General features: G+C 40.2%; 1 protein-coding gene across 1 annotated transcript in view; it reads left to right on the top strand.

Moving 5' to 3' along the window:
• The first annotated feature begins 2,057 nt into the window (after nt 1–2,057).
• Nucleotides 2,058–24,329, top strand: part of LOC124711398 (septin-1) — a 60,713-nt gene continuing 38,441 nt past the window's right edge. Inside the window, exons 1-2 of the mRNA XM_047241453.1 lie at nt 2,058–2,377; nt 2,466–2,658. Coding sequence (XP_047097409.1) covers nt 2,354–2,377; nt 2,466–2,658 — 217 coding nt within the window. The 5' untranslated portion in view covers nt 2,058–2,353. The remainder of the gene's footprint in view (nt 2,378–2,465; nt 2,659–24,329) is intronic.

Below are 24,329 nucleotides of genomic sequence, written 5' to 3'. Positions count from 1 at the left end.
CACCATCTGGGAAAAATCTGAAGTTAATCTTAATATTGTCTACAACATGAACAGCAAGTGTCCCAAGACACTTCACTAGAGTACACCCAAAGTCGCTTCTACAGCTGTCGATTAGTCTCCGTCCAACGTAACTTGTTGCATATGCCCTACACAAAAATCCTAAACACAGTCACAAATTTCGCTTGATACACCATATGATTGTACTTTTTATAATAAGTGTAGTTGTGGTACCATGTCAAATGTTTTTCGGAAATCGAGAAAAATTGCAGCTACTTGACAACCTTGATCCATGGCATTCAGTAAGTATGCCATGTGTAAATTCTAACCCTTTTTCCAATGGTCTTTCGTCACAACGATCTTCAAAATTATAATATTCGTTTTCTAATGTGGATAAAATCTGACCATTTAACATTGTTCTAGAATCTAGTCTACATATTCTTTTCACGTTTCTTTAATTTATCGAATGGAACTACAAATAGCTTACGCAGTTTAGCTAGATGTGCGCTAAAATCTTTTGTTTCATCGCACTTGACTCGAAAATCACGCACGTAATTATTCCACATTTCTTTAACTTATTGCACGTCACCAGAAGTTCACAAATTTGCTATCAGACTTGCTGCTTTCGCGTCATCCTTTTGTCATTCTGCGTACGATGCCTTTTGTTCACGCGGTGTTGCCTGTGGCACTGCCATACGTTCGCACATAATATCTTCAAGTTCTTATGAAAAATCACTGTAGGGATGTATCATTCTACACAATCATTATGTCCTTCAAGTTGATTAATAATCACTTTATAATCGCCATTTCATGTTCTTATGGAAAGTTTGCCTCTTCTGTATAACCTTACGGGCATACTTTGAATTTTTCAGTCTTCTTTAATCATGTATTTTCCAATTTCTTATGGCTTGGCCCACAACCTATAGCAGACGAATTAAGTTTCACCAACAGAGTTCCACTTGCAAATTATTTATTTACAGGGTATGGATTATTCGGGTCTAGTGTAGCAGGGGATACAACCCGTCGGCTTTGAACAATGACGTCACAAGTCGCCAGAGAGCATGTATTACAAAGATGAAAGAGCTGAGGAGAATGTTGAGAAACAAAGGAATGCGAGAGAGATAAACATTGATCTTGTCAAAAGCCGAGAAGCGATTCTTCTTAGTGTTGTAGCTCCGTTCAGTAGCTGAAAAGTGTTATGTTTTAGTTTAGTTTTTTTATTGATTGCTTAGTAAAGTAGGATCAGTTTACTCTATCTCGTGAGATTTTTTTTAAAAAAGCCAAAAAACACTTATCAGCTACTGAAGCATCTGTATCTTAGGATCAGTTTATTCTATCTGGTGAGATTTTTTTTTAATAAGCCAAAAAACACTTATCAGCTACTGAAGCATATTGGTGGAATAAGAAAGTGAAATATGGTAAAATAGTGAAATATAGATAAACGATCGCTTTTAGATTCACATTCAATTATTTTAATGATATCGCTTATTAGAACACAGAACTGCTTTATTATCTATGCCTCGAAGTGAAGACATTACTATCTATGACTAAGGAATGACGTCATTGTTCAAAGCCGACGGGTTGTATCCCCTGCTTCACTAGACCCGATTATTCATTAACTAAACGAATTACAAAGAGGGTTTTATATAAAAATCAAGGATATTTTAAAATATCATGGCACAGCAGTTTACTGCAAATCGAGAAGCATTTTTCTTGTTATTACAACAGCCATAAATAAAGATATATATAAAAAGTGGCTGGTTGCTATATTTCTACACGTAATTTAATCCACGTAGGTCAACCACCAATATCTTTGATAAGTTAATGTCAAAGTTTTTATATTTCGATGTTAATGGATGTTTCTTATTATAAAAACTTCTTCTAAGATTTTTACTACACTATATCTTTCTTACAGCTCCGCCTCATTGATGTAGTGGCCCTTAAAGTGTGGGGTTTATGTTATAACTATTTAGTAGCCGTAATTGCAAAATTGTTGTTGCGAAAGAGAATAGTTTTATCTTCGATCTACTTACATATTGTCAGGATTTGGGCGAATGTCCTCAGACGTGTATACCACTTGCATGACATTTGATGCACTATCAAGTAACAAAAAGTTTTCTAGGATCGTATCGATAGATCCCAGAGAATACTGGTCGATCCACAATGTTTACGAAGTACTCTGAAATGTTTCCACCAGGAAATACTCTGCGAATAGGATATGACATGTTGCCTGTTGGCAATGATAGAGCGCGCTAAACCAAAGACTGTCAACGCCCTGTATTTGTTTAGGTTGTAACAAGAGTGAGTGTGTGTAAGTGTTGTGATAGCAGTGTTGGTTGATACAAAGTAGTATATTATGTCGAACGAATCAGTGAAAACAGTAAGTCAATCAGTTATAGTGCTTGCATGGCGATAAATTCATTTTGAGTGGATTTCTGTACACTAATGATTGTATTTCCGTTTTATAGTTTGCAAGTATCGAAACGCCGGGATATGTAGGATTCGCAAATTTGCCAAATCAAGTGCATCGTAAGTCAGTGAAGAAAGGATTTGAATTTACGTTGATGGTGGTAGGTGAATCTGGTTTAGGCAAGTCAACTCTCGTTAACAGTCTGTTTTTGACAGATTTGTATCCAGAACGAATTGTACCAGATGCTGTCGGTGAGTAATTTTCCATCATAAGCAGTGAGTAAGGGAGATGGATGACTCCTTTAATGTAAATGTAATACATACATCTTAACTTGATAACACCTTATTTGCGCTTTCAATACCACGAAGAACATACATCTTCCACCAGAAGTTTGTGAAGTTCTGAACTACGGGAGGATTATTAACCGTGACAACCGAAAAAACCAAATCTTTTTTTAAAACTGATTAACACTGTTTTCATTGCAATGGGATCAACATCAAATGACTGCACTGTCATCAGGTTGAGACCACATTTGAGAGCATGAAACACTTTCCTTAGGGGGATTTATAAAAGCAGTAGTAACAGACAGTATCTCTATTCATTCAAGATATCTGCCATGAAGTACTACAATTTTATAAGTCCATAGAAGAAAATGGTGATTCAGTGGTTTCTTTGGGAACACTGATAAAACAACTATCACACAGTGTGGTTAGTCGCTATCTGACATAGTGCCCTACAAATAGATAAATAGTGTGCACCACTGAAGTAAAATAAAGTTGTGATAATTCCCTGATGGGAGTGTGTAGTTGACTTTCGTGTATTTTAATCTACCAGTATCATCACAAATGTTAGATAATCAACATGAGTGCCAATTGGATCCCCTAAATTGCTTTGGTCTTTAGTGAATTGCTCCAGGCTTAGCTGTGATGTATTAGAGGATTTTGTTTTGAACTAATATGATGCTGCAAAACAAATCAAAAGGATGATGTATCCACCAATGTCAATCGAGTATTGAACCAAAAGTATGAAACTATATAAGCAGAGGGTTCAATATTTAGAAATGTATTAAGACTGTAGTTACAGCTTTCGTAAGATATTGAACTATATAGGTATGTTGGTATATCATCTATCCATTCATGGTGATAACTATCATAAAGATATTAGAGGTGCAAATACTGGTCTGCTTATTTCAGTAGTGATAGCTCGAAGTTTCGAGGTTAAATTTTGTAGCTGTTTCTGCCAGTTTTGGTGTTAAAAGACTGGATGCAAGTGCCGTAGTGTGTGCTAAAAGACTTGTAACTTTTTCCTGTCATGTACGGCAATGTCTTTGTTGCATGCACACTTCAACCTTCTGATTTCTGGGTCCCAAGTAGTGCTTAGCTGTAGGCCACAGTGTTTATTGAATGTTTTGTCACTCATTTTTATTTTGATTTCTTCTTTTATGATGTTTTAGAATAAATAATTTAGAAATTACAAATGTCACATTGACTGCAATATGGTGTCTGTGTACTGGAGCTTGCTCCGCTGCTTCTAATTTCTCTGGGTACTGAGAGTGAAAACATCTCTCATTCTCTACACAGTGATGTTCTATAGTGCTTACAGTCTGTCCAACATAAACTTGTCCACACCCACACAGTATTTTATATACTCCTGGCATTCTGAGGCCTACATGGTCATTCATAGGCCTCACAAGTTGTTGAATAGATGCTGGAGCCCTGAAGTCTGAGTCAGTATTGTGCCTCTTTACGAGCTGGCTAATCTCTCCTGTTACTGAGCCACAGAACGGCAAAAATGTGGGGGCATTCTACTTACGTGTCTTCATAAAGATGGGTTGCAAAATATGGCTGTTGTTGTAGCTGTTTTCCTTGAATTCTCCCCATACATGGCTCAGTTACTTTGGCAGGTTGCAGCATATGAGACAGCTTCACTCAATATGCCTGGGTCCTCAGAACAGAACATTTCTGCCAGTGTAGATATGGATGGGATTTTGGTAAACACTGTGGCTGAGATACCCATTTGTTTTACAGCAGACAAGGGTCTCAAGCATCAGTAAGGACCATCTGTCTCTCTCTCTCTCTCTCTCTCTCTCTCTCTCTCTCTCTCTCTCCATTGTGATCTTGAGGGTTGTCATTGATATTGGTGATATGATCCAAGAATTCTCCCAACTTTTCAAGTCCATAAGATCAGACAGTGAATGTGTCATCAGCATAATGATAAAATTAACTAAGCTTTGTAGGAGCCTTGTGTAAGGCAATGTCCTCAAAATAGGGTGGCTTTAACAGGAAATACAGAAGTTTCTGATTCCACCTGTCTGTTTTGACACATGATGTCACAAATATGGTGGAAACGACCATACACTACGACTCCAATATGGCGCCTATGATGTCATTATGTAAACATGACAACAAACATGAAAATACATCGAAAAACCAACACACACACATTCCACAAAAAACCTAATGAAACTAACAGGACAAGCGTGGGAAATGGGGGTTTTTGGGTGGGGACAAAGTAAATGTAAACAAATGTAGACACACACTACCATACCAAACCACACAAAACGAGGAAAAAAACCGCCAACACAAAACTCCCGTAAACACAATATCCTCTGGAATCGGACTCTTCCCTTGACCTGTATAGTTCAACAGCAACTCCCGATACCGGAACACCCACAACCACACATTGGAAACGAACACTTTCCTTGACCTACATAGCTCAACAGCAATTCCCGATATCAGAACACCCACAGCCACAACCACAAATTGGGATCAAAGAGTTCCCTTCTCCCACATAGGTCAACAGCAACTCCCAATACCAAAAAACCCACAGATATGACCACAACTTGGAATCTAAAACTTCCCTTCAACTACATACCTACAAACCAACATACAATACCAAATCACCAATACAACAAACCACACAACTCGGAACCACCCCACCAGCCACAACACCACACAACAAATACACTAAAAACAAGAAAAATAAAACACACACACACACACACCAGTGAAAAAATGCACAATCAAAAGAAAGACCCAACCCAACCTCCCCCTTCACCCCGAACTAAAATACCCATAAACAAAAAACAAATGCAAAATAAAAAATCTCAATCTCACGTTACAACTCAACAAAAATTGCAGCAAAATTGATCCTCCACAACTAAATCACAAACCAATACACTCCCCCTCGCAAACACTACCAACAACTAACCCCCCCTCCCCGCAGCCACCCACCCAAACCACCCTAACTAACCACCTGTACATCTTACTGATAGCCCCCACCCCAAAATAAAAAAAAATAATAAACCCCTCAGGGACGCTCTACCACGAACAGTACTCATTTAAATGAGACTGAAGGTTATAAGAGCACCCCTTCCTCTCCCAAGAACTGACTTAATGGCCCCCCACATCTCCTCTATAGCATTCGTACAAGCCCCCATCTCATAATTTTTAAACTCTAAACTATGGGTCACAAGTAAATGATTGTACCCCCCTCACACCCAACCCCCTATATGAAGAAAAAGCATCAGAAACTACAGTAGAACTCGGTTCTATAAACTCCTCAATTAGCCTCACTAATTTCCTTTTAGTCAGCCCCTTCATAACCCTAAAAACACATTCTGAACACCAACCCCCTCGTACAGCAGCCTGCCACACCCAGAGACCAACCACAGACTTACCCCTCCCATACTTCCTTTCCCCCAAACTGTGACTCATCCACCTCCACCACAACCCCAGGCCCACCCAACTTACCCCTGTACTTAATCAACTCAGAACATACTTCACGACAAAACAAAAACCAGTCAAGCACACCCCTCTCACTCACGCCAGTCTCATGGGCGCAAAAACTGAGAGAGGATTTATAACAAAAGTAACACAAGCTCGCACATGCCCAACCTAGACTTCTCGAACCAGCAACCGCAACATATGGAGTGCCATAGGTTATCCCTACGGCACCGCCACATATAACTGTCCCTGGTCCAAGATGGTGGAACTTTTGCCAATGTCATTTTATGCCCACAAACAGCGCACTTCACCACCTCTGCAATCAACCCAAACAGCTTCAGAAATTTTATCAACTCCAATGGAGTCGCACCCTTCATAGCATGCAAGCGCACACTATTAATTTTATCCGTCATATCCATACCTAACAAGAGCAGCAACAAATTAATTTACTCAAATTAACACACAACCTATGGTGAACAGCACTACAATAACTTTCACACAAAAACACTAAATCGTTAACTCACTGAAACCAATTCCACTCCACACACAGCCAAAACGAGAACCAGCCATAAGAAGCAGTAACACCAAACTGAACTCAATACACCACACCACGAAACCCCTAAACACACTACCAGAGGGCACCACAAACAGCAACACGACCTACAAACATGCCGCACTCAGAAACTCCACGCTGTCGTGACGTCGCACACAACAGCCGTCTTACCTCACGGGTCAACGCCGATGGGTGGGATCGGATGCTTTGGTCAACCCCTTTAACAAGAACTAATGGGCTTCCCATATGATTAAGATATCCTCCATCCCACAAAAAAATATGACGACATTGTCAGAACTTGCTTAAATATATCAACAGAGGTGTCATCAAGTAACTGGGAGAGCAGATCTATAGAATATTTGATGAGAATTCGCATGAATAATAGCACTACATCAAAGCTTATGATCATATCTCCTTCTCCAAGATGCAAGCATTTAATTCAGCTGATGAAGTTGGTTGGTTGTATTCATGATGTGGTGCACATAGTGACCAATGTTCAGAGTAAGGAGGTTGGCCACATGTTTTGCAAGTCTGTAAGTCAGTAGTCCAATTTTTCTTTCGATGGGCTGTAGGGGTGTTGTTTTCTTGTGAACCTTTGGAAGACCACAAAATGTAGGTGATTGTGGTTCCCAAGAGAGAAGTTTTTTAGTGAGAGTCTCTTCTAGTGAAAACTGCTTGAGAAGTTCCAACATCTTTCTCAACATTCTGGATGTTGGGTCTCTCAATAATTTTTATATGTCTCTTCCTCCACCATCAACTGAATATTTGCATCCTAGTTGGCTTGTTCCGTAATGATGACTACATTCCCCTTGTCAGCTGGCAGGACTGTGACGAGAGGATCATTGCAAAATTTGTGAAGACCATTAAACCCAGCTCTTGTCACATTTTAGGTTGGCAGCTGGGATTTTGAGAGAAAACGGCTTGTTTCTCAACAAACTTCATGTTCCACACAACTTATTGTGTCAACAAAAGGGATACTCCATAGTTATGGTGCAAAACTGAGTCCATTTCTAAGAGCTGACGTGGCACCTGTTTCAATGTTTCTCATCGTCTCTTTGATAATGATGCGTCCTGTTCTACATTCTGCCCCATGCGGTCGCTGCGAAAATTGGCTGAATTTCCCTTTCTGTCTCTCCACGGTTTTGCTCTGTAATGACCTCTTTTTGTGCCACTGTGCCTGCATCATTACAGTCTGAATTCAAAGTGACTCTGTCAGCTGCGGGTGGACAGCCATCAGCCTGCGGCCCTTTGTTTCCATCTATTTTCTGGTGTGATGAATCCTCTCTCACAGCAGGGCAAAGCTGGCACCACAAAAAATTCTCCTGGCACCAGCATTGTTGATATGGTGGCTCGTGACAGCAAAAGGTGGAATCATCATCTCTTCACACAGTGTAGTAGGAGGGCTAAGGAGATTAATAAATTTGCCTTCTTAACATGCAACTTCCCTAAATATTTAATGCTGCACCACATTTCGTCGCCATGGTGGAAACTAATGGCCTCCCACCTGTGGCTGATGGAGTCACTCTCAGCTTTGGATTGGGAATAGATTGATGCAGCCACAGTAGTACAACAGATATCATTACAGTGTAAAACCACAGAGAGACAGAAAGGGAAATTGGGCCAGCTTTTGCAGTGACAGCATGTAAAACAACAGAGCGCATCATTATCTACATAGCGGTGAGAAATATCAACATGGGTGCCATGTCAGCTCTTAAGAAGGGACTCGCTAATTTTACACCCTAACTATGGAGTAGCCCTTTCGCTGACACAATACATTGTGTGGAACATGCAGTTCGCAAGATGCCCTGTGAAACTGCAGAGAAAATTTATCAAGAAACAAGCTGCTTTCTCTCGAAATCCTAGCTGCCAGCCTTGAACGTGACTAGAGCTGAGCGCAATGGTCTTCGCAGATTCCATGATTCTCTCGTCATAGTCCTACTAGATGACAAGGGCAATGCACCGACATCATGGAATGATCTGACTACTATGTGAAGATTCGAATGGTGATGGAGGACGAGACATAACAAAATTATTGATCGACCCACCATCTAGAACACAGAGTAAGTTGTTCGAGCTTTCCAAGCAGCATTCACTAGAAGAGAATGCCATTAAAAATGTTCTCTTTTGGGCATCACGACCATATACATTGTATAGCCTCCCAAAAGTTCACAAGATGAACACAACCCTATTCCCATCGTAAGCACCATTTACCACCAACTTACAAAGTCATGAAACATGTGGCCAGCCTCCTTACTCCAGACATTTGTCTCTGTGTGCACCACATCAAGAATATGACAGATTTCATCAGTTGAATTAAATGCTTGTGTCATGCAGGTTCCCATCTAAGATTGTATAGATCTGCTCTCTCAGTTACTTGACGAGATGGTTGTGAATTTATTTAAGCACACACAACAGCACCATATATTTTTGTATGGTGGAGAAAATCTGAACCATATGGACGGTGTTGCAATGGGAATCTCAGGAGCTCCTGTTGTAACCAACCTGTTTATGGAGTACTTTGGGGACAGTGCCCTGGACATAGCTCCTGCGAAGCCTAGTTGCTTTTATCATTATGTTTACAACACAATCATTGGGTAAAGGGCTCGAATAGTCCAGGGACATACTTGTCATGAAGGAATGTTGCCAGCACTTGCCGTGAGGTATGATGCGAACAAAGGACGGTTTTCCAGCTCTTTGTGTTATGCAGCCAATGAGAGAGCAGCAGGCAGATGACATGTTTTAAAAATAGTACATTCGGAATTAACAAGGATTATAGATTTAATTGCTCCTTTTATGAATCACAGCTGTTTAAATCATGCTAGTATCTGCAGACCAAGGACAACATTGCAGCCAGTGATATATTCGAAAAAGCAGTGAAATGAAACTTCCTGGCAAATTAAAGCTGTGTGGCAGACAAAGACTCGAACTCAGGACCATTGCCTTTTGCAGGCAAGTGCTCTGCTGTCTGAGCTTCCTAAGCACGACTCATGACCTGTCTTCACAGCTTCAATTCTGCCAATACTTCATTTCTTACCTTCCAAACGCCACAGAAGCTCTTTTGTGCACAAGAGCTTCTGTGAAATTTGGAAGGTAGGGGATGAGGTACTGACAGAATTGAAGCTGTGAGGACAGGTCCTGAGTCGTGCTGGGGTTGCTCAGTTGGTAGAGCACTTGCCCATGAAAGACAAAGGTCCTGAGTTCGAGTCTCAGTCCGGCACACAGTTTTAATCTGCCAGGAAGTTTCATATCAGCGCACACTCCGCTGCACAGTGAAAATCTCATTCTGGAAATAGTGAAATATTTCTGTGCTGTGTGTTGCTACACAGTCGATCTGCACGAGCACACTGAATAAGTGGATCATTGTTTATTAATGTACCAAACATGTGACTCTGCTATTGATAAACATTAATCCACCTACCTTTCTCCATGACTGAATTAAAATGTTGGTCCACTTACTCAAAGTGACAGCTTTTGCTGTGCTTCCAGATGATTCCATCCATACAAACCCTTGACCCTTTAAGAATCATCTCACCACCACATTTGGTACTTTGTCTCTGCAATTAATCTAGGGCACCAGTGGATGACATCTCTGTGCCGAACTAAATCACTTAATTCAGTCCACTTTATAGCACTTGCTGCCATAATCACAAAATATTTCTCTTGAAACTCGCTGATACAGCAAACAAGCCAATGGTTTCAATTTTGGCACTAGAAATACGTTGCCTCTGTTCTCACCTCTCATTGTTTGTCAAAGAATTGACCCATTCAATGTGGAAAACTGACACATTACCAACTTATGAATTGTAGGTAAGCACCATCATGGCTACTGCTGGCCCTGATCTAGACTTTAGACCATTTGTTTTCTTGTCTCATGGACTTGAAAATTCAGGAGAATTTTTGGACCACTTCTGATGGTGCCTTACCATTCCTTGACATCCTTGCCCACCAAAAACACAAATGGAAATCTCTGCCACAGTGTTTATCAAAGACCCACCCACATGGAATGATATCAGCGTGCTAACAGCCATGACCATCCATCACAGAAACGTTCTGTTCTGAGGACCAGGATGCATCAAATGGAAGCAGTCTCAGATGCTGAAAACATGTCAAAGGAACGGAGCCACATACAGTAAGTGTTCAAAGTAAACAGCTACAGCAACTACTGATTTCGGAAGCCATTCCTGAAGACACATAAGCACAATGCACCCGAGGAGGCACGAAGCGGCTTCTTTTTTTGCCGTTTTGTGGCTCAGTAACAGGAAGGATTAGCTGGGTCATGTATGGACTCGATGTTCAGGACTCCAGCAACAATTTGACAACTAGCAAGGCCTGTAAATGACAATGTAGGCCTCAGAATGTCAGGAGTATGTAAAATACTGCGTGTGCATTTGGACATTTGTAGGTCAGATAGACTGTGTTTACTATTGAACAGCACTTTGTTGATTACGAGGGACTTTTTTTGCCTTTGGTACCCTCAGAAATCGATAGCAGAGCATGCTCTAGAAAACAAACTTTGTATTGCACTCAATGAGATGTCTGTTACTTTGCGGACTAATAGTTTCTGAATAGTGTCATAAAAGAAGGCATTGAGATAAATGATTGTGACAATGCCCTCAATAAAGACAGTGGCCTGCAGTTAAGCATAGCTTGGAACTCGGCTGTTGGAAGGTTAAAGTAGGAGTGCAACAGAATTGGTGCCACATATGGTGCTGGAGTGAGCACCAATGGCGTCAAAGGAGGCAGCGCAGCTGTGTAAGGACAGCAGCAGCAAGCAGAAGACAGTCACCACTTGAGAATGGCCAAGGAGTACTCAACTGAAAGCTCATAGATCTTAAACAACTTAACAAAGTTGGAATCTCAAGACAATTTTATCAGTATATATCACCTTAAAACCATGCATTCACAGATCATCATCTCAGTTAACATATTCACACAGAAAGATTGTGTGCTGGACTGGCATATGTGATACACTACAATATTAAGATGAGAAGCTGTGCTAGTAAAACCTGTTAGTGTATACGTTTCCTTCTTATTTACATATTCCTCCTTTGACCACCCAGCACAGCAGTATAGGACATACAAGATACATTACAGATATAATATATTCAGGTAAATATATAAAACATATGCTAGCTTGCATTGAATAAGGCAGGGACGGAGTAGGAAATTGGCTGTGACCTTTCCTCTGGAATCATCCCAGTATTCATCTTAGCAATTTGGGGAACTATGGAAAACTTAGGTAAGGACGGTCAGATAAGAGTTCGAGCCCCAAACTCCCAAATTTTGATCCAGTAGATTAACACTGTGCCATCTCGCTTGGTATACAGTTTGGTGGGAAAACATAAATAGAACCAGAGTACTGCCAAGGAGGTGTGATAGGACCACCATTTTTACATATAAACCACCATTTTTACATATAAATGATATAGCAGAAAGTGTCAGATGCTCTTTAGGACTGTTTATAGACTTTGCAGTTGTCTGTAACAAAGTAGCAACACCAGAAGACAGTATCAATTTGCAGAATGACCTGCAGACAATTGATGAATGGTGCAGGCTCTGCCATTTGACCCTGAACATAAATAAATGGAATATTGTGCCTACATAGGAAAAGAAGCCACTACTATCTAGGAATAACTATACAGAGTGACCTTAAGTGTAATGACCATGTAAAGCAAATAGTAAGAAAAGCAGATGCCAGACTGAGATTCATAGAAAGAATCTTAAGGAAATGGACCTCATCCACAGAGGAAGAGGGTTACAAGGTGATTATTCAACTGGTTCTTAAGTACTATTGATCAGTATGGGATCCTTACCAGGGAGCACTGATGAGAGAGAGAGAGGAGATCCAATGAAGAAGAGCAATGTGTTTCATCATGGGGTCACTTAGTGCATGAGCGTTTCTGAGGTAATCAACAAATTCCATTGGCAGACATTATGTGAGAGGCGTTATGCATCATGGAGAGGTTTGCTATTAAAATTTCAAGAGTGCACTGCCCGGGAAGAATTGGACGACATATTATTCTCCCTAGGTACTTTTTGTGTAATGACCCCGATAAGAAAATTCGAGAAATTAGAACCAATACAGAGGCTTACTGACAGTCACTGTTCCCTGTGCCATCGTGATGTAGGAGGTTAGGGGGATCAGTTAGTGATGCCAGTTTTACCTTCCGCCACATATCATTGGGTGGCTTGTGGGGTACAATGAAGATGTGGAACCACATGTATTTACTTGACAATTAGCTTACATCAAGCACAAGAAGCATGTAATAGAGAAGGAATTAACATATTTCATCAAAAAAAAATATAAGAGGTGTTAGAGATAAAGTTAGTGAACTGTTTATAGATATTGAGTCTGACATTATTGTTATATCGGAGCACCACTTAAATAATTTGACAATTCAGAGGCTTCCTTTACCAGGATACAGATTAGCTGGTTGTATTTCAAGTATTTCTTTGCGGAGTGGGTAGGGAAAAACCATGTACATAAAAGACAGTATTCCATTTGAGTCCGTAGATGTATCACGGCACTGCACTGAGCAGGTATTTGAATGTTGTGCAGGGGCAGTTGAATTTGGTGAAACTAAACTTCTAATTGTTGTTGTTTATAGGTCCTTTAGCTTTGACTTCAGAGCATTTCTGCTCAAGCTATAGAGGGTTTGTTTCACTTCACAGGAAGTACCAAAAATTAGTTATATGTGGTGACTACAATATTAATTTTGTATATGATTATGCAAGAAAAATGATGTTGGTTGATCTCCTAAGCTCATATGACCTGATGCAGACAGTATTTTTTTCAACCCAGAGGCAGGGGAACAGTAGCACAGCCGTAGACAATATTTTTATTCTTTCTTCATTACTAGCTGGGTGTTCTGTTAGTAAAAGGGTGAATGACCTTTCAGACCTTGATGCACAAATTTTAACACTAAAAGGCTTTTGTACTCAAACAAATGTTACGCATAATTACAAACTATGTAGGAAAATTAATCCAACAGCAATAGAGAGTTTTTTAAACCTTGTCAAGGAATGAGAGTGGCAGGATGTTTATAGTGCTGATAACATAGATGACAAATATAATGCTTTCCTTAACACATTACTCATGATCTTTGAGAGTTATTTTCCATTAGAATGTACTAAATGGGGTACTAACAGTAAAATGCAGCCTGGGTTGCTGACTACTGGGATGAGGATATCATGTAGGACAAAACGGGAATTATATCAAAATGTTAGAAATAGTCACAATCAAGCTACTGTAGCCCATTGCAAACAGTGTTGTAAGGTGCTTAAAAATGTTATTAGGAAGGCAAAGAGTATGTTGTACACATATAGACTAGCTAATTCACAGGATAAATTTAAAAACATATGGTCAATAGTGAAGGGAGTGTCTGGTCAGCAGCACAAGGTTGATGATATAAAGTCAGTTTGTAGTAAAAATATTTCTGTTTCTGATAAGTCAGATATATGTACAGTATGTAAGAATCATTTTCTGGGCATTACTGGTGAATTAAATAAAAATTTTGTTTCTACAGGGAATCGCATAACTCTGTTGAAAAATGGCTTTCCGAGATTGATGTCGGAAATGCTCGTATGTGATACAGACAAGGGGGGGGACTGAGTCAATAATTAAATCACTGAAGACTAAGGACTCTCATGGATATGATGGACTGCCTAGGAGAATATTAAAGTACTGTGCTGCACATTTTCGTGCTGTACTTAGCCATATTTGTAATTTTTCCTTTAAAAATGGTCAGTTTCCTGGGCAATTTAAGTACTCACTAGTAAAGCCACTTTGTTGTTGTTGTTGTGGTCTTCAGTCCTGAGACTGGTTTGATGCAGCTCTCCATGCTACTCTATCCTGTGCAAGCTTTTTCATCTCCCAGTACCTACTGCAACCTACATCCTTCTGAATCTGCTTAGTGTATTCATCTCTTGGTCTCCCTCTACGATTTTTACCCTCCACGCTGCCCTCCAATACTAAATTGGTGATCCCTTGATGCCTCAGAACATGTCCTACCAACCCATCCCTTCTTCTGGTCAAGTTGTGCCACAAACTTCTCTTCTCCCCAATCCTATTCAATACTTCCTCATTAGTTATGTGATCTACTCATCTAATCTTCAGCATTCTTCTGTAGCACCACATTTCGAAAGCTTCTATTCTCTTCTTGTCCAAACTATTTATCGTCCATGTTTCACTTCCATACATGGCTACACTCCATACGAATACTTTCAGAAATGACTTCCTGACACTTAAATCAATACTGGATGTTAACAAATTTCTCTTCTTCAGAAACGCTTTCCTTGCCATTGCCAGTCTACATTTTATATCCTCTCTACTTCGACCATCATCAGTTATTTTGCTCCCCAAATAGCAAAACTCCTTTACTACTTTAAGTGTCTCATTTCCTAATCTAATACCCTCAACATCACCCGACTTAATTAGACTACATTCCACTATCCTTGTTTTGCTTTTGTTGATGTTCATCTTATATCCTTCCTTCAAGACACTATCCATTCCGTTCAACTGCTCTTCCAAGTCCTTTGCTGTCTCTGACAGAATTACAATGTCATCGGCGAACCTCAAAGTTTTTATTTCTTCTCCCTGAATTTTAATACCTACTCCGAATTTTTCTTTTGTTTCCTTTACTGCTTGCTCAATATACAGATTGAACAACATCGGGGAGAGGCTACAACCCTGTCTTACTCCCTTCCCAACCACTGCTTCCCTTTCATGCCCCTCGACTCTTATAACTGCCATCTGGTTTCTGTACAAATTGTAAATAGCATTTTGCTCCCTGTATTTTACCCCTGCCACCTTTAGAATTTGAAAGAGAGTATTCCAGTCAACATTGTCAAAAGCTTTCTCTAAGTCTACAAATGCTAGAAACGTAGGTTTGCCTTTCCTTAATCTTTCTTCTAAGATAAGTCGTAAGGTCAGTATTGCCTCAGGTGTTCCAGTGTTTCTACGGAATCCAAACTGATCTTCCCCGAGGTTGGCTTCTACTAGTTTTTCCATTCGTCTGTAAAGAATTGGTGTTAGTATTTTGCAGCTGTGACTTATTAAGCTGATAGTTCGGTGATTTTCACATCTGTCAACACCTGCTTTCTTTGGGATTGGAATTATTATATTCTTCTTGAAGTCTGAGGGTATTTCGCCTGTTTCATACATCTTGCTCACCAGATGGTAGAGTTTTGTCAGGACTGGCTCTCCCACGGCCGTCAGTAGTTCCAATGGAATATTGTCTACTCCGGGGGCCTTGTTTCGACTCAGGTCTTTCAGTGCTCTGTCAAACTCTTCACGCAGTATCATATCTCCCATTTCATCTTCATCTACATCCTCTTCCATTTCCATAATATTGTCCTCCAGTACATCGCCCTTGTATAGACCCTCTATATACTCCTTCCACCTTTCTGCTTTCCCTTCTTTGCTTAGAACTGGGTTTCCATCTGAGCTCTTGATATTCATACAAGTCGTTCTCTTATCTCCAAAGGTCTCTTTAATTTTCCTGTAGGCGGTATCTATCTTACCCCTAGTGAGATAGGCCTCTACATCCTTACATTTGTCCTCTAGCCATCCCTGCTTAGCCATTTTGCACTTCCTGTCGATCTCATTTTTGAGTCGTTTGTATTCCTTTTTGCCTGTTTCACTTACTGCATTTTTATATTTTCTCCTTTCATCAATTAAATTCAATATTTCTTCTGTTACCCAAGGATTTCTACTAGTCTTCGTCTTTTTACCTACTTGATCCTCTGCTGCCTTCACTACTTCATCCCTCAAAGCTACCCATTCTTCTTCTACTGTATTTATGTCCCTCATTCCTGTCAATTGCTCCCTTATGCTCTCCCTGAATCTCTGTACAATCTCTGGTTCTTTCAGTTTATCCAGGTCCCATCTCCTTAAATTCCCACCTTTTTGCAGTTTCTTCAGTTTTAATCTACAGGTCATAACCAATAGACTGTGGTCGGAGTCCACATCTGCCCCTGGAAATGTCTTACAATTTAATACCTGGTTCCTAAATCTCTGTCTTACCATTATATAATCTATCTTATACCTTTTAGTATCTCCAGGGTTCTTCCATGTATACAACCTTCTTTCATGATTCTTAAACCAAGTGTTAGTTATGATTATGTTGTGCTCTGTGCAAAATTCCACCAGGCGGCTTCCTCTTTCATTTCTGTCCCCCAATCCATATTCACCTACTATGTTTCCTTCTCTCCCTTTTCCTACACTCGAATTCCAGTCACCCATGACAATTAAGTTTTCGTCTCCCTTCACAATCTGAATAATTTCTTTTATTTCATCATACATTTCTTCAATTTCTTCGTCATCTGCAGAGCTAGTTGGCATATAAACTTGTACTACTGTAGTAGGTGTGGGCTTCGTATCTATCTTGGCCACAATAATGCGTTCACTATGCTGTTTGTAGTAGCTTACCCGCATTCCTATTTTCCTATTCATTATTAAACCTACTCCTGCATTACCCCTATTTGATTTTGTGTTTATAACCCTGTAATCACCTGACCAGAAGTCTTGTTCCTCCTGCCACCGAACTTCACTAATTCCCACTATATCTAACTTCAACCTATCCATTTCCCTTTTTAAATTTTCTAACCTACCTGCCCGATTAAGGGATCTGACATTCCACGCTCCGATCCGTAGAATGCCAGTTTTCTTTCTCCTGTTTACGACATCCTCTTGAGTAGTCCCCACTCTGAGATCCGAATGGGGGACTATTTTACCTCTGGAATATTTTACCCAAGAGGACGCCATCATCATGTAATCATACAGTAAAGCTGCATGCCCTCGGGAAAAATTACGGCTGTAGTTTCCCCTTCCTTTCAGCCGTTCGCAGTACCAGCACAGCAAGGCCGTTTTGGTTATTGTTACAAGGCCAGATCAGTCAATCATCCAGACTGTTGCCCTTGCAACTACTGAAAAGGCTGCTGCCCCTCTTCAGGAACCACACGTTTGTCTGGCCTCTCAACGGATACCCCTCCGTTGTGATTGCACCTACGGTACGGCTATCTGTATCGCTGAGGCACGCAAGCCTCCCCACCAACGGCAAGGTCCATGGTTCATGGGGGGGGAAAAGCCACTTTATAAAAAGGAATAATGTAGACAGTATTAGACCTGAAAAGACTAAATGCTGCCATTTTGACTATTCGAATGGTGTCTGAAGTAAATGATCTTACAACACGAAAATTAGTCTACTTTGCATATATTCATTCGCTTATGTCATATGGGCTTATTTTTTGGGGTAACTCTTCTCATTCTCATAGGATATTTTTGGCTGAGAAACGGGCAGTAAGTGGTCTAAGTTCGCGAACCTCTTGTCGACCCCTGTTCACTAGTCTGGATATTCTGACATTGGCCTCTCGGTGTATATATTCTTAAACATAAGTGCCACACAGACAACGCACAGCTGACCAAGACCGCCGTGGTAAAGCACTTCATCTCACATGGACATGACATGAACTACGATGGCACAAAGGTGTTACAGCAATCGAACACCTTCTGGGGCTGTATCCTCAAAGAGTCAGTGGAGATGCGGCTGGATGACAAACTTTATAAATAAAGACAGTGGTTTCCAGCTAAGCAATGCTTGGGATCCAGCTTTGAGTATGATTAAAACACAACAACAGTCTACATGGAAATCCGCTACTGTCAGGACACCTGAAGAAGAAGAAGAAGAAGAAGAAGAAGCATTGTCACCATGACAGCAGAATTCTGCAAGCGGCCAAGTCCGTGGAAGGACTGCGGCCCATGATCTATCGCGGGGCGCCGCGCTTCCTCCACCACCCAGCCCTGCCCTTCCCCCACCATTGGCCACGGACCATTTGGAAGCACCCAGACGGAGGCTGTGGGAGAGGGGTGGAGATTAAAGTCGGCATCCATCAGAGATCAATCAGACTCCAAGAACACCTGAAGATGGCAAGAAGTCCGCTTGTTGAAATATCGCTCCTTTTGGATGACGCTACCCAGCTGAATACCTGAGAAATTTTCAAGATTTCTGTATGCCTGGAAAACCTCAGATTACACATATATATTCTTTACTGTCGTTTTTTAACAGTATCAGTTTATTCCCAAGAACTATCAACTTTCACTCGGTTAATACTAGGCAGAAATCCAATATGCATTTGGATTGCACTTCCTTAACTCTTGTGCAGAAAGGTGTGCGTATATGGATGCATCCATTTGCAATAAGCTGCCACAAGAATTAAAAAATCGCAGCAGTAATCCTCGCACTTTCAAGTTGAAACTGAAGAGTTTCTTCATGGGTCACCCCTTCTACCCTGTTGAGGAGTTCCTTGAAAAATCAAGCCGATTCCTATGTTGTATTGTAGATTGCGTTTACTTAAGCTTATGGCTTGACATTTTTTGGATTGATAAACATTTTATTTCATATGTTATTACTCCTGTGTTGTAATTTCGTGTACTGACATGTTCCATGTCTTTCAAGATTTGCTACTCAGTTTGGTCCTCCAGAACTAGACATGTAAATAAATAGATAAACAATAACATTATTAGGACAAGAAACCTTGTTGTATTACACTTCTGAAAAATACACAGGAACACTTGCCAGTTGTACTTCCTCCACTACTATTCTTGTAACAGATTTCCTTCACTGAGGTCGTTTACTGCACTGCATCTGAAACAGAGGAAACAGGAAACCAACAGCAGAAATGTTCGTGTGCAAAGACACACACAGCAAAGTTGGTAACCTCTTAATGGATTAAAAATATACAGAATAATAAATGAAGGCTTGATGTTTCTGGAAGTTAATATATTTTCTTGCATTGTAGAAACATTTCTCAGGAAGTGCTTTTGTTCCTTTTCAGTGCAGAAAGAGGTTATTAACTATATCTGTGTGAATCATGTAGTGATTATTTGAAAAAACTGAATATCATAAATGTTGTGTCTTTGGCATCTACATTAGTATTTTGTTGATAGGTAAATGCATGTTATTTATTTATTTATTCACATAGGGATCATCTTACGGTGATGTAAGATTCGTTGTCATTACAAAGTGAAAATAAATAGCATAAAATATGCGTAGTATATTTTTATGAGAATAGGGTAGGTGGTTGGCCATGGCCTTGCTGGAGGAACCATCATAGCATTTGCCTGAAATGATTTGGGAAAACAAATAAAAATGGCTGAACAGAGCAAACTCTATGCTTCCAAATGTGAGGTCAGTGTCTTGAGAATTGCGGTACCTTATATGTACCTAATGTGCAGTGTTCATGAGTACAACACATGAAGCATACAGCCAATACTCATAGTTTGGTGAGCGTTCATGGTAGTTAAAAAGTACCTCCCTATTAACTGAAGTGTTCAAACCGTTACCTTTCAGCAAAACCTACACTTTGGGACGTGTTGCAGATCAAACTATCACCACATCCTACATTCCAAAAACTAAGATAATGCAAAAGAAGTATTGACAGCATTCTCTTTCTGTTTGTGCATGTATATCATCACATGCCACAGTGTTATTACCTCAGCAACGAAGCTGACATCTAGTATTGCTAAGTTCATGTGAACTGTATTTTTGGCGATGTCCACTTCAGTAATTTACCTAGTTTATTTATCTGTTCATCCTTAGACTATTTGGTGCAACAGTATCAGACGTGTCAGGTACATTACAGAAATGATATATACATAACTAAAACATAAACAAAGTAGGATACGATCTAAAACTGCCTACACAGTAGCGAAGGAGAACTTGTCAGTTGGCGTTGTGAAATAGTGTTACCCAGAAAAGTTGTGATGAACTCAAAGGCATTGTGGAGGATCTCGTGAGGAACAAATCGGGGGTATGAACCTGTGTCTGGAAGCAACATCCAACAATGCTACATAACGTTAAAATTATAGACACCAGTGCCTCCTATGGAAGCAAACATGATTTTGTATGTTGACAGGCCGTAAGCAGAATGTTTTGCAATGTTATTTCTTATTCAGTGATGTGCAACTGATTGCCATGATCTACAGCGGAGAAGATGGTGCTAGCTGTTGCATAGATAGGCCTTGTCCCTTATGACTACAGTGTTCCGTTGCCTTGGTGGGTGATGATGAAAACAAGAATTTACATCTGCAGTTTATTTTTATCGTGTGTAAAAAGAAACATTGGAAATTTTAGAGGGTTCGAGGAGAAAGAAAACATGTGGATGGAAACCTGTGTCTGAACCAGACATCCACCGAGCTAACAGAGCATCCCATTCATAGAAGAGAAGACTTTTTTATGGAGCCGCTAGCTCCACTTCTCCACTGGCCATGGTGACAATCAGTCGTGATCACTGAAAAATGAACAACACTGTGAAATGTTCAGCCTACGATCTGTCAGTGTACAAAGTCATATTTTCTGCTGAAGGGGTGGCCTAATAGCATGTGCCAACACCTATAACTTCAGCGTTCTGTAGCATTGTTGGATGATGTTTCTACACACGGGTTCGTATCTTTGATTTGTTCTTCCAGAAACCCTCTACACCCCCTCGAAGCCTGTCAAAACATTTCTGAGACATCCTGTATATAAATACAAAGCCACAGAAGGGTGGGGGTTGGGGGGAGGGATAAATGAGAGTAACGTGCTGTGAATGGTAGGTACAGTCTGTATATATCACTGGGATCTGTATTTGACACTAGAATTTCTACTTATTATTGTTACTGTTTATTGATGAGTATAAGATTGTATGTAATTTGCAATGAGGGAGAATTAATAAACAGCTGTACAATATTTTGTGGTTTTATTATTGGGGAGGTGAATTTAATCTTCAGTTGCGCCTTATGGCTACATATTTAATATGTGCCTCAAAACTTCATGTAACTGGTAACGGTGTGTGTGTGTGTGTGTGTGTGTGTGTGTGTGTGTATATATATATATATATATATATATATATATATATAAAAAACAGAGATGAGGTGACTTACCGAACGAAAGCGCTGGCAGGTCGATAGACACACAAACAAACACAAACATACACACAAAATTCAAGTTTTCACAACAAACTGTTGCCTCATCAGGAAAGAGGGAAGGAGAGGGAAAGACGAAAGGATGTGGGTTTTAAGGGAGAGGGTAAGGAGTCATTCCAATCCCGGGAGCGGAAAGACTTACCTTAGGGGGAAAAAAGGACAGGTATACACTGTCTGCTTGTGTCTGTATATGTGTGGATGGATATGTGTGTGTGTGCGCGCGCGAGTGTATACCCGTCCTTTTTTCCCCCTAAGGTAAGTCTTTCCGCTCCCGGGATTGGAATGACTCCTTACCCTCTCCCTTAAAACCCACATGGTAGGTGTTAATCATTGAGCCTTCCAAAGAAGACATTTTTAAAGACATCAGAACCTGGGTCAAGTGCTTTTCAATAAACCTTGTACTAGAGCAACTGGTTTGGCTATTTTTTAATCTTTTCCTTATGATGAGTACATTGCTGTTGCGTCCATCCATGTGCAAGATTTTAAAACTGATGATTATTCAATACAGTGTGCTCTTAGAAATGTACAGGGTGATTATGATTAAGTTAAACTTTCAAACCTCTGTAGAAATAACACCGCTGGTCAGAATAATGTCAAATTGTAACGGAATATTATCGGAGAGGGGAGAAAACATATGTCAGAAGAAAAATAAATAGTTACAAAATGTAGCAATAGATGGTGCTGTAAGCACCATAATTTAATAATGGTTGAGTACAAATGGAAAATGAAAGATACAACAATGCCTAAGGTGTACGTTTGACGTTAAACGAACTGTACTAGACAGTGTGTGTGGATATACGGGCATGATACTGTTAGTTACATCAAGCCCATCCACCCTGGCAAGGCCACATCACATTGGATAGGAAAAATCAATTTTTAATTGTCCTGAGGCCAAAAACCGAATAGAAGCATCACCCACATTGGTTTTTAATTGTCCTGAGGCAAAAAAACACAAAAATCATCAATCACATCAGTTTTTAACTGTCCTGAGCCCAAAAACTGCATAAAAAGCGTCAATCAAAATCAAATCAGATTATTAATTTCTGTGCGACTGGTGCAAAACATGTTCAATATGCTGTCCACCATTTCTGCAATAAGTTGAAATCGAGAAACATCATCTTCCACAACTGACCAAAGTGTTTCTGAGCTCACATTCAGAATGTGTTGCGCAATGCATGCCTTTAATGCAGCTAAGTTTGCAATCGGAACACTGAATAGAACATCTTTCAGATAGCCCCACAGCCAGAAGTTACAGGGATTAAGATCAAGTGATCGGTACAGCCATGCTGTTGGGAGACGGCAGCTGATAATTCTAGCATTTCTGAAATGGCGCTTCAGCAGCTGCTTAAGTAGATTTGCAATGTGCGGAGGTGCGCCATCTTGCATAAAAATGATCACATCCACGCTGTTGGAGAGCTGGAGTGATGTGGTTGTGCAAAAGACACTCATAGCGCTTACTAGTGATGGTACAGGTAACAGAACCGGAAGCACCTGTCTCTTCGGAAAAATATGGCCCTACAATAAATGATGCCATAAATCCGCACTACACAGTGACCTTTCCAGGATGAAGCGGTACTGGTTGATTTGCATGTGGATTTTCCATTGCCCATATTCAACAGTTCTTTATATTGACATATCCTGTCATACGGAAGTGGGCATCATCTGTCCTCAAAATCTTCCACGGCCAATCATTGTCCATTTCCATGCGGGCAAGAAATTCTAAAGCAAAGGTCTCTCTTGCTGGCAGGTCAACAGGAAGCAATTCATGCACATGGGTAATTTTGAATGGATAACAAAGGAGGATGCTGTGTAGGATTTTATGCATTGTGCTCACAGTTATGTCCGATGTTCGGGCAATTCTCTGTGCACTACACGTTTGCACACCACCACTCGTTTCCTCTTGCATTGCTGTGGCCACTGCTTCAGCTGACGTTGAATCAATTCGTTTCCTCCCTATAACAGATTGCACACCAAAAGAACCTGTCTTTTCGAATTGCTGAATCATTTTCTCCAGACTCACGGCAGTCGTCGGACCAACGCCTTTTTTCAAACCCTTCAGTGTCCTGAACTTCTGCAGAGTGACGTGTGCACAGTCATCATTCTTGTAATACAGCTTTACAAGCAGAGAGGGATCTTGCATTGAGACAGTCGTGGGCAATGTCGTAGACGCGAAAGGAAGAAAAGCCATGTACCCAGCGTGTTTATACCAACTTTTATGGGTAGTGTGCATGACAGGTGTTTTTATTTATATATTTCAACACATACAGTGCCATCTATTGATCAATTTTCACATAATTTTTTTTTTCTTCTGCCGTGTGTTTTCCCTGTTCTCCAACAATATTCTGTCACAATTTGGCGTCATTCTGACCAGTGGTGTTATTTCTACAGTGTTTACAAAGTTTAACTTTAATTATAATCACCCTGTAGTACAAATTAAAGTATTATATCAAAAATGTAAGTCAATACTTTGTTGCAGTCATTATACATGACATCCTACATTGGAATAGTGACAAGATTGTAAAGAATTCAATACATTAAGTTGTTGCTCTTGCAAAAGTCATGTAATATTTTATTTCTCCTGGTATATTAGTCTTATCTGACAATAATGGCTGCATGTGAAGGTGTTTTGAAGTTGAAAGTATTCTGTTCTGTTCTGTTGTAGTTTTAGATGGTACATTATCA

The sequence above is a fragment of the Schistocerca piceifrons genome, chromosome 8 (genome assembly GCF_021461385.2).
Source record: "Schistocerca piceifrons isolate TAMUIC-IGC-003096 chromosome 8, iqSchPice1.1, whole genome shotgun sequence".
In the NCBI taxonomy this organism is placed as follows: domain Eukaryota; kingdom Metazoa; phylum Arthropoda; class Insecta; order Orthoptera; family Acrididae; genus Schistocerca; species Schistocerca piceifrons.
Note: the sequence above shows the minus strand (reverse complement) of the source record. Positions and strands in the feature narration are given on the sequence as shown.